Source organism: Centruroides sculpturatus, unplaced genomic scaffold (assembly GCF_000671375.1).
Source record: "Centruroides sculpturatus isolate CEXI.00-Female unplaced genomic scaffold, Cexi_2.0 scaffold1232, whole genome shotgun sequence".
NCBI classification, from domain to species: Eukaryota; Metazoa; Arthropoda; class Arachnida; order Scorpiones; family Buthidae; genus Centruroides; species Centruroides sculpturatus.
In genome coordinates, this window is record NW_019385485.1 from 114,445 (window position 1) to 126,555 (window position 12,111).

A 12,111-nucleotide genomic window follows, 5' to 3' on the forward strand; every position below is an offset into this window, starting at 1 on the left:
GGGGGCAATAATTTATATTCTGTTTGTATTATAAATGATAAATACGAACACGATATTCTCTATTTTCTTAATGTCTGCAAGTAGAAGTGATGTAAAATACAAGTGCATTTCGGAATTACTAAATAAACTTGATCGTTTCTTTGGTGTGAATGTTTGTGTTCGTGTGTGTTCGTGATTGTTTCTTTCTTTTCCATAGATTTACAACTGAAAAAGAAACACGTAAAGTAATGAAATAAGTAAGAAATGTTTCTGCAAAAACTGTATTTTAAGAAAAATGCAAAATCGAAAAAATATAAGCAGCCATTTTATGAGTTAAAAAACACAAAAATCGACAGAATTTAAAAGAGATATTGAAGTTTATCATAAAAATTTGTTTAATGTTTTATTACATAGCTTATTTTCTGTACATTAATATGTTAATGAAACATAACAAGATATTTAAATTTTATAAACAATATTATATCATTTTACTATTATCATTCATCTCTACTGGTGATTGAGTAGCGCTCATGGGCATACGAGTCGGTGGGAAGCGAGGAGGGCGAGTGCCCTGCCAAATTTGGGCAAAGTAAGAACACACATACAAAAAAAAAAAGGTTAACAAATTATCAGTAATGGCAAATTAAAAATTGATACTCGAGTTTTTATCTGTGTAAAATATCAGGTAAATCAACCCCCATAACCACCACGTATTGTGGTACATCATACGTCTTATTATATATAAAAGTTAAGAAGAAATATATTTTATAAAAGAAATTTTAAAATTATAATGTTTATAATTTTGAAAATTTCAAATCAAATATAAAAAAAATTATTTGAATATGTATTCTATGATTATATTCTAGAACCTAACCTCATTTTCAAAATCACTTTCTACCTGATTCTGCTTTAGTTGTTTTTTTCTTGACTTTTCACTTTCCTTTTTTAAATATCATGAAATAAAAAACACGCCTAATTATTTGGATTCATTCTTTCTAGGTTATAATTTTTATACCATTATTCAATTTGAAAGAAAGTATTAATATTTTCTTAGAAATTTCATTTAATAATTGTATTGTTTGTCTAAACTTCTAATTAATTAATTAAAAGAAATTATTATTATTAATTATTAAAAACATTTACGGCTGATTGTAATCTCTTTAGTCATGCACGCGATCTCCTGAAGATGACATTAGAAATTTAATGCTTTTCCTATGGAGAAATACTTGTCCATAGAAAAGCATTAAATTTTTAACTCCATCATCAAGCTACTTATGTATATTAAATGTAATAAAAAGAAGCAAAAGTATTTCGATGTTTTTCGAATTTATAAATTTAATCACTTATATTTTATAATCCAGAAAGAAAATTAAACAAAATATTAAGGCGAAAATGTTAGTAAAAATGTTATTATAAATAAATATCGATATGAAAAAAAATTCATAAAGATATATATATGGCGCCATCTACTGATGAATAGTTAAACTAACTTATTTATATCATTAAACGCATACGAGCTATTTCGAAAATGTTTGACCAGAATTCAAGACTTATAAAAGAGTAAAACACGAATAAAATATTGAGAGCTTTTTTGATCCGAAGCTTATTTAGCGAATTATTAAGCGTCAAAGTGTCGTGACGTCATTTCTGTTTTTTTCGTAGAAATATGTAATGTATCAGCAATATCGCTTCATCTGTTAGAAGCATATTCCTCAGAAAACGAGAATTAATATACCTTTGCAGACACAATTAGTGTCTGTAAAGAAGTGTTGTAATTGTAATGGTGGAGTAAAGTCGCGTAGCACAATAAGCGTCATTCAGCGCTTGTGTGGATCAGGAGGCAGCCATTTTTTTCCTTGAACAAATGAAATGCGAAAATTTTTTTTTATTAATAAAATGTGCTCTTAAATATTTTAGTTTGTTTGTAAAAATAACATTAATTTATAGCGATAGGATACCACAGTTTTCTTCTGGCTGGAAGAAAAATTACCAATTACCCTATCTCTAGGTCTCTGGGCACAACTGCTTGCACTCACTATAAGTGGTACGGATACAATTAGTATTCACGATTGTTATACTTGAATGAGTGATGTCTATTGTTTTAGCTGTTTATCTTGTACTAGGATCCTCACCAATTCTAGCAATAACTTGCTCTTCCATATTCGGTGTTCGTAAAATTTTTATTTTTTCTCTATCAAGGATGATTATTGAAAATGTCCCCGTTTCTTTAAGACGTTGATGAACAGCTGCAAAGGCATTCTTGGCTGGATTAATTAAATAAAATAAATTAAATTAAAAGGAATTAATTAAATAATACAGGAATCGTGATCGGTAAACAAATTTAATTAATAATACGTAACATAATTAAACTTAAAAAAACGGAAATGGCGTTACTAAACCCTCGACTTTTTTATTCAGGTTTTTGGGCTGCTATTTGAAAAAAATTGTAGACCTATAAATTCTCATAGTCGTCTGTCTGTGTGTCTGCCCTTCCTTTATCTCGAGAACTGAGTTATATAGATGAAACTCGAAGATATGGAAAGATTAGGTGCAGGAGGTAGATTAAGTGCCCCGATTAATTATATGCGAACTTCCGATGAAAACTGGACAGGTTATTTTAATTCAAAAATGTCCCCTGAAAGGAGTTAGATCGATGACTGGCACAACTGAATTGCTAACAGGATAAGTATGATATAGTACAATAATTTGAAGAGGGAGAGCATATATTTTAAATTTAATAAATTAAAAAATATGATTAAAAATTGCAGTCCGGCAATATGACGATATCACAATAAAATAATTTCATTAAAATATTTTTTTTTGTCTATAGTAGTATTAGGTTAAGATAAATCGTATTATTTTTTTAATATAAAACTGTATACATAGGACATTCAGATGGGTATACTGCAAAGGACTTTCGATGAAGAAATGGAAAAACAACTACAGTGGAACCTCGGTATACGTCTGCTTTAGAATACGTCCCATTCGGAATACGTCCTGTTTGGACGAAACAAATTTTGCTCGGTTTACGACTTTTATTCGGTATACGACTTAATTTAATTATACTTGCCATCTATGAACAATTAGCATTATCGGTGTACTACACTAGACTAGACGTTCGCGGTGCTAAGGTTTATAACTTTGTTAAATTTCTTCTGATTTTAATTTGTAAGTAACATTTTATTATTTTTATTAATCATGAATTGCAAAAGGGCAACAGAAAAATAAAAAAATGACTAGAATCACAACAGAACTGAAAAAAGAGATTGTTGAGAAATATGAAGGTGGCACGCGTGTTCGAGATTTAACGAGATTTAACTGTTGCATTCCGTATTCCGAGAACGACGATATCGACAATCGTGAAAAATAAAGACATTATTAAATTTGCTAACGTTGCGAAAGGGGTTAAATCAATTTCTGAACATAGATCGAAGACATTAGATCGTGTCGAGAAATTGCTTTTGCTTTGGATAACGGAAAAACAGTATGCCGGCGACAGCGTATCGGAAGAAATTATTTGCGAGAAAGTTAAAAGGATACATGCTGCTCTTATGAAAAATCAAGCAGAAACTAGCCAGGAAAGCGAGGTGTTTCAAGCCAGCCATTTTTTTTTTTTACATGAGAACGGATTAATCATTTTTACATTACTTCTTATGGAAATGGTTGGTTTGGTATACGTCCAATTCGGTATAAGTCCAAACACCAGGAACGGATTAAGGTCGTATACCGAGGTTCCACTGTATTTTTTTTTTTTTTTTATATGCGAGATCAGGATTAAAAGCTTATTCAAGAAGACAGAGTACAGTAGGCCTATATTGCATTTAAGGGTTGGTCACATATCAAATGTGCGGATCAAGGAAATATTTTATATTTTATTTGTGACAATTATAAGCAGTGAAGTTCATTGAAAGCTTTCAAAGATTTACAAAAGCATTAATTTAAAAAAAAAAAAGTTAGATTAAGCAGGCATTTTATAATACTTCTATGAATTAAATTTATAATGTGTTAATTCGTCCTGGCATTTTTAATTTTTTTAATTAATATTTTTGTAAATTAATTTTTATGATTGTGCCGTAACCAGAGAATGATTTTACTGTTTTTACATTGAGACGGGGAAAGTAGATTATAACGAAAGTTCGACTCCCCCGTAAGAACTGTTTATTCCCGAGGTGTTTAAAAAGACGTTAATTAAAGAAGACATTTTGTGGTACTTCTGTGAATTAAATTTGTAATGTTTCAAAGATTTGTACCTATGTTTTCGTAGTATTCACTTTTTTGAAAAAAAAAAATATTGTTATTATTGGTTATCAGGTAGTAACTCCCTGCCAAATAGGAAAGTCACTGTTGGACTACATATAAAGGAATTAGAGATGCCGATTTTCGTGGATCGATCTCTCCGCCTCCAAACAACTGAAGTTATTCCGAATATCTCATTCGAAAGAAAATTCTTTATTTAGATAATGTGCAAAATTTCAAGATTTTGTATAAAGCGGTTGCCGAAATATAAGCAATTGAAAAGTGCACAAAACGTCAAAAAAATTGTATTTTTATAATCATTTTCATCATTTGGCACTGCAGAAACTCGTAGAGAAAATAACTACAGGGTCTAGAAAGCTCAAATTTTAAACTTAAAGCCTTTCTTGTTATCAGTGAGGTGCTCGTCAAACTTCCGGGTCAATAGGTCAAAGTTCATGGAATTTCTCATAGAGCTAATTCAGTTTTACGGATTAATTTTATACATTGTAATTATAAAGATAAAAATGTACGGAAATTCAAATTTTATTCAAAATGTTACTCAGAATTACAAAAACTCAAATTTACGCGAATTAAAACTTTTTATATCGATTTTTCTAAACGGCACGGCGTATTGAAAGCGTCGGTCGGCGGAACGTTGGTCGGCGACACGTTCAGTCGGCGGTCGCCGAGCTCCGACCAATTTTATGTTTTGACATAATAATACGGCCAACCAGTGGCCAAGCGGTTCCATTCCCTGGAACACTTGGAGTTCAGTCGCGTCTCGCCCGGAAGGGAGTTTTTTCCACGTCTGTAACGCCTGAATAGGGGCCAGTTACCTTTAAAAGACCTCCCGGAAGGCATTATTCCCCGCATTACGACCACCATAAACGCATACAACTACTATTACATGGCACTTTACCACGGGGCGATATAGCCTAGAAGCTCATGCCCAACTACGAGACAAGACGTAATAATACAATTATTAAATTAATTAAACAAAAACAATTGCTATCCAAACCAAAACATCTGTGATAAAAAAAAATTTCGCCATTTATGACAATTTAGACGACGGTCAAAATTGTCATAAATTTTTACTTGGCGAAATTTTTTTACATCTCAGATGTTTTTGTTTGGATAGTACTATTCACTATTCTACTATTGTCAAAGAATTTTGTACTTTTATTTGCTTGAATAAAAATCACCAAAACAATTTATATTATCGTTAAAATCTTAATAGGCTTCAGAACAGAGCTATTCGGTACTGGCCGACACTGTCCGAATTAAAATTTAAGCGATTAGTAAACATTTTTATTTCTAATTTTTTAGTTTCATATGGAAAAATATGTTTATTTTACATATTATCATTTTATATTAAAAGTTAGTTAATTTATTATTCTTTAATTCATATTTTTAAATAAGAACATTTATAACACCAATAGCCACATATTTGAGCTTCTACTTTCAGTTTATCTTTTCTGTAATGAAAAAAGCAACAAATTACATTTTGTTTATATAGAAATTAGCCAATTTATTCGAATTAGTATTTCATACTTCTGGGAGTATGCGCATTTCATGTTAAAAAGTTTTAAATTTTGTACCAGTTTTAAATTTAATATTAGGTCAAGATTTTCAAAAATATTGTTATCAGATTTTATTTTATTACGGAACTATGCACATTTATAAATTTGATCATGTTATAATAATATTTTGAACATATTATTGACGTTAGACCAGTAATGCGCAAAGACACTAGGAGTGCCTCGAAGTATAGTGCTGAGCTATGCCATAATACTTTCCAGATGTATTACTAACGCTACTAAAAGCGCAATAACTCTAATAAAGAAGTAAAGATGCCGCAAGACAAAAAGTCCCAAGTTGTGGTGTCACTATTAGAAAAAGATTGAAAAACACTACATTAAATAAAATTATTCTTATTGAAATATATCGAATCAAACTTTTTGAGGTAATCGAAAAATATATCACTATTATACTGATATTTTTGAGTTTATCAAGTGATATATTTCCCGATTAATATCTCTAGTGTGGTGATCTGGGACTGATTTTCATACTTTGGCCTTTTTTTAAACTCTCCGTCCTGTGGACACTAAGAGGGCTTTTCTTTTAGCAACCTTTTTATGGGCTCGGCCAGTCCACAGTGGGGCGGCCGAATGATAAAAAATGATAAAAAATGGGGCCCGACATATCGGACGAATCAACCCCCAAATATTCCTGGGTTTTCGACTCCTCCGGATTCGATCCCGAGTCCCCCAGAGTGGTAGGCTGCCATTTTAACCGGGTGTTCATAATTGGCCTTGGACCATTAGTTGTTTAGGACAAAATCATGAATACCAAGATTTCGTTAGCCGTCCTGTACAGTTATATCTTACTTATGTTTTGGCATAGTTTGGAGCTGACCCATGCTTTTATCAACAAAATAATATTCCATGCCATACTGCTCATATTGATAGAATAATACGTCTATCAGATGGACTAGTAAACTCAGAACTTAAATCGTGACTCTATCGAGAAAAATCGAATCAATAATGTGCATGAAAAAATTAATTCCAAAAGATCATTGTTTTGGACTAATGGAGGATTATCTGAGATATTTGCAATAAAATGTTCTATAAAGATAAAATCTTTAGCTTTTATTGAAGAGTCTTTATTACTTATTATTACTATTAGTTCTCTACAAACAAATACGTATGCAAAGATTGTTTGGCGATCAACAAACATTGGAATTTATATTATTATTAATATCAATTATTATTAATTAATATTATTATTAATTATTAATATCGATGAAAACATTCAATATAAAATATAATTTATATACAGATAACTGTTAGAATTCAGAGTTCTAAATTAACACGTGGTAAATTAAAAAAAAAAAGATTGTTATGCATATATAAGATCAAAATCACATAGTGATTAAATAACATCGAATCAGATCTATTATTCCTGTCAATAAACTCTTATTTGTTTTAACTTTTTTACCACTTTACTAAACCTGGAATATATTTATCGATTAATGATTGGTAATAGGGTGTCAAAGCTTTTACATCCGGAATTTCTTGTGACTTTGAATATAGATCAAACTTACTAAAAAGAGATAAGAAAATATTAATAAATTTGAATAATTTCATCAAATGATATTTATAAAAATTTAAACTTACTTAAATTCCTGAACCCACTTCAATATGGTAATATCCTTATTATTACAAAGATGATAATAGTCTTCACTAGTGTGCCACGGATAAAATGAATGAAATCGAATTATACTCAGAGCTTCTTCGGGTAGAGCAGTGCCATGATTCAATAAAACTCTATACATATATTCATCGTGTCCCCAAGACATTAATACATTATCGAGTCCACAATTCTCTTTGTACATGCCAAATTTGGTGTTATATCTGGAATCTTTCATGTCAGGATTGTTTTCAAAAGTGACAGACTTATAAACGACTGAATCTGCGGGAGCGCATCCAACTGGAAAAGTATCTCCAACGACTGCCCATTGTGGTTCTCCATAGAGAGCCATAACTTTTCCTAAATCGTGGATCAAACCTATTAAATGAAACCAATCGTGATTCGGATGCGCTTTACGAATTTTTTCTGCAGTCTGAAAAGCGTGAAATATGTTTGGCAGGTCGATGTCCGGATCACTTTCGTCTATCAAAACGTTTAATTTCATTAATGCATCCATAATTGTCATTTCGTATTTGTCAAATTTTGTCCAGTATGCCAGCTATTAAAAAAATATATGAATTTATATAGATTATCTTTTACATTTTTATTGTAAAATTAAATTATACTTAGAGAGCAAACTCATACATTTTGCATTCTATATAAAACAAATCTTGTTTAAAATATGATTCAATTGTAATTCATTGTATCCATTATAAGTAAAATTTTATAATATAGAGTTTGGGCACGACGTATTTTACGTTATAAGAACTTACAATTATAACTTTATGAATAACGTACCAGTATAAACTTAAGAGAAGTTTCACGTTAGAAATTTGTTTTATAAAATTGCGAATAATTTGAAGTCTGAAGCAAGCCTAAGAATGGCTCCAATGTACTTATATTTCTATAAACTTTATGACGCTTTTTTAGTATCCTTTCCAATTTGGCGCCTGAGGAAGTTACCTCTTGCCTTCCCTATCAGCAAGATCATGACTATAGTAGAAAATGTCACAAGTTCAGGTCTAGAAAACGTAAGTCTCTTCGTAATTTGTCCTCTTTCACACCTCTGGATCATGTAAAATAGCCCGATCTTTATTTTATTAACTTCAATACGCATGGCCATGCTCAGGCTATTAGGCCTACATCCGATTCCGAGGAGAGAAAGAAGACAAATTATGAAGACACCTTTGTTTTTCAGTGTTTCTTCTGAATTTATGAAATTTACAATAATTTTTTTAATGGACATAATTGAAATGAAGGCAAAAATGTCTTCATTTCAATTATAATAAATATAAAAAATATGATTATTATGCGCATTATATATGCAAATATTGTAGTTATAAAGTCTGCACGCAACTTCCGTAATAATACATTATATCACAATTTATCCAATCATTAAAAAAAATTAGGAAAAAGGTCAAAACTAAATTATTATAAGCAGCCATTTAATACTGGCGATTAAATTTTAATTCTTAAGTAACTAAATATACTGAATAAATCACTTATACAGTATATATATATATACTATAAAGTTATAGTAGGCCTATATAGTTACACACACTATAAGTTATAGGTCTATACAGTAGTAAGTATAAAAGGAAATTCAACAAGCTTTTTTATTATATAGAAAGAGAAAATTTCCGAAACTTACTCTGTCTCGTACAAAATCAACAGTTTGGTTATTATGCATTTTCCTGTAAGTTTCTCTGACTCTTCTTTGAATTGGATCATTCTTACGAATAAAAATTATATTTTATTTATAGGTCTAACCATTCTCCATAATCAAATAAAAAATCTTACCTTATTATTAGAAAAAACTCTGAATTTTTCTGTTTTTTTATGTTCTGGGCGATATAATTCGGAAGGATCTAAAATAATTAAAGAATTATCGATTAACTTCTTATTGGTATGAAAGTTTTCCTTTATTATTGTTGACATCTTCAACTTTTCGGAAAGTTACAAAATTTAAATTTCTCTCGATTTTCCTACTGTTATGTACAATTTTCCCGCCAGTGGGCGTGTAAATTATACAAACTCCTATTGGTCCCCAGTGACAAACTCGCTCCTTCTATTGGCTAATCGAGTATGTTAGTATATCGTATCTGATACTGACCACGTGCTCTGAATCCGGCTGGAACCAGATTTTGTATAGCAAAAACTAAATGAAGTTTCTCCAATTTAAAGATGAAAAAAAAAATAATAAGTAGATTAGCTATCAACGTTTCCATTGATGACGATAAAAAAAAATTGAATAAATTTTAATTTTTAATATATTCATGCGCGATTTACGATTGATAATATGATAATAAGTACGTTATTATATTACCAATTGTTAGAATACGATATAAGGAAAAATACACAGTAAAACCTGTCGAAAACGGTACCTAAATAAAAGAAAAACCTGTCTAAACCGAAGTATTCTTTGGAACGAAGCGATTTTCTATGCTCTTGTCATAGATGAAGAGAAGAAGTATGAAGTAGAAAAGAAAAAGTAAAGAAGGTTGAAGATAAGAATGGTAGAAGAGAAGGTAAAGGAGGATGAAGAGAAGAATTGTAGAAGAGTGAAGGTAAAGAAGGATGAAGAGAAGAAAGGTGGAAGATTGAAGGTAAAAGAGGATGAAAAGAAGAATGGTAGAAGAGTGAGGGTAAGGAAGGATGAAGAGAAGAATGGTAGAAGAGTGAAGGTAAAGAAGGATGAAGAGAAGAATGGTAGAAGAGGGATGGAAAGAAAGGGGTGAAGAACAATAAAGAAGGATAAAAAAGAAAAAGAAGAAGAAGGGACATAAAATAATTCATATATATCTTTTCACTTGAGAATAATAAACGAAAACCTGTTAAACCGAAAAAAAAAATATTCAGCAATTCCGTTTTACACATGTTTTACTGTATATATTTTAAAAAATAATATTAAAAAAATGATCAACAGCATTAACGTGTATAATAACGTTATAAAATACTAAAAATTAATAACATTTAAGCTTATATCTATAAAAAATATTCATAAAATACATATAAATCTTTATTCAATTTTTAATAAATTTATCAAATTTTTCTTCTTATAAAAGAAGCTCTGTTTTAATTTATAACAGACATTTACATTATCGANTTAAAATAAATTCGTTTAAGGCTGATCATAATCTTTTTGGTTATGCACGCAATCTCCAGCAGATGAAGTTTAAAATGTAATGTTTTTTCCCATGAAAAAAATCCTTATTCAAAAGTCCTCGGAAACGGAAGCAGATAGAACAAAGATTTTTTGCGTTAGAAATCTATTTTATTTTCATATTAATGTACGGTTTAGAATTTTAAAAATCGAATTACGGGTTTCTGTCGGTGTGTGTATGTGTGGAGCATGATTTTCTTCACCCTCTGAAGCTTTCTGAGATATTATTTACAATTAGGAATAGTTCGTTCGAAAAGTTTAATTTATTCAGAAAATTTATATAGACTAATGATAATTATTTTGTCTCCCCTTATTCTAATTAATTTGGCATATCTTCTAAATTTTACCGTAAAAATTTCGTCATTCCTGTGTGATTATTTTTTAATTTTTAAGCAAGTACAGTATTCAAACATTTAATTGACAGAAACATAGTGTATTGAATTTAAATATCATTCCTTGTTAACATTACTGATTTAAATTTACTGATTTACAGATTTGTGTATTATATTAATATCAACCTGTTTATCAAAGAAGAAAGACCTCCAAGGTCTAGATTGGCCTATCTGCAAACACTGTTTCGAAATTTTGTCAATTCATCTTACTTGTTAACAAACACAAGACACAGAACTGTATATATATATCATTCAAATTACACATAAATTAAGTGAAGAAAAATAAAAATTATCAGAATAAGTTCAAAAGATCTTAAACAATATCAAGATTTGGATCGTAGAGAACACTTTAGTTATTATTTGCTATATTTATTGGCATTAACGTCATAGATGTCAAGGGTTAAAGGAATCGAGCGTACAACCTCTAGTTACTAACAACATATTCGTGCGAAAGTTTACAGAATTGAAACTGTAGTAAATTCGTAGTTTAAAATTCTTATTTTCGTTACACTTTCTTATCATAAACATTTTTACGATACTTCAATTAAAAGAAAAAAAATCTTTTGTTAAAAGCAATTTTAAGAATTCTATTTTAATAGGATAAATAGAAATAAATCTATCTTTATAAAAGATAAGTTATTACACTATGTTTTTCGAAGAAAGAAAATGCTCCGGGAGACCCGGGATCGACTTCGGGCGATCGATAAACTTCTGGAATTTTTGGGGGTGGTTTGTCTCGGATATGTCGGGCCCCGGCCTTTACCATCCACCCACCCCATTTTGGGCCTGAAAAAAGACCTTTTTAGTGCATACAGAGCGGAAAAATAAGAAAGAAATGCTTTAATTTTATCAAAACAAATTTAATGTTTTATTTTGTAGGTCTATATAATTTTATAAATATGCATACAGATTTTTTATACAGAAAATCACAAAAATTATTTAATTTTTAAAAGAAATTTCCTTATTTAGCTGACTTGTTTTATTGTAGGTCGACATTCTTATGCAATCTTAGATATTTTCCCTAAAGAAAAATATTTTTCCTTCATTATATTTAGTATTTATAATGTACAGTAATCAAATATAACCTAATAAAAAATTAATTTTTAAATAATCATATTTGAAAATACAAAATAAATAGAGATTCTCTCTTTG

General features: G+C 29.9%; 1 protein-coding gene across 2 annotated transcripts; it reads right to left on the bottom strand.

Moving 5' to 3' along the window:
- Positions 1–5,404: 5,404 nt before the first annotated feature.
- LOC111639424 (inositol oxygenase-like) lies at positions 5,405–11,137 on the bottom strand. Of its 2 annotated transcripts, XM_023385314.1 has the most exons (5): positions 11,086–11,137; positions 9,205–9,272; positions 9,056–9,136; positions 7,392–7,963; positions 5,405–7,317 (listed from the first exon to the last, which is right to left on the bottom strand). In XM_023385314.1, exons 3-5 carry the CDS (start codon positions 9,092–9,094, stop codon positions 7,209–7,211), a joined length of 720 nt encoding a protein of 239 aa, XP_023241082.1. In that variant the 5' UTR covers positions 9,095–9,136; positions 9,205–9,272; positions 11,086–11,137; the 3' UTR covers positions 5,405–7,208. The 2 variants fall into 2 exon arrangements, with proteins under 2 accessions (XP_023241082.1, XP_023241081.1); XM_023385313.1 differs by lacking the exon at positions 11,086–11,137 and having other exon boundaries at positions 9,205–9,448.
- Positions 11,138–12,111: the final 974 nt, after the last annotated feature.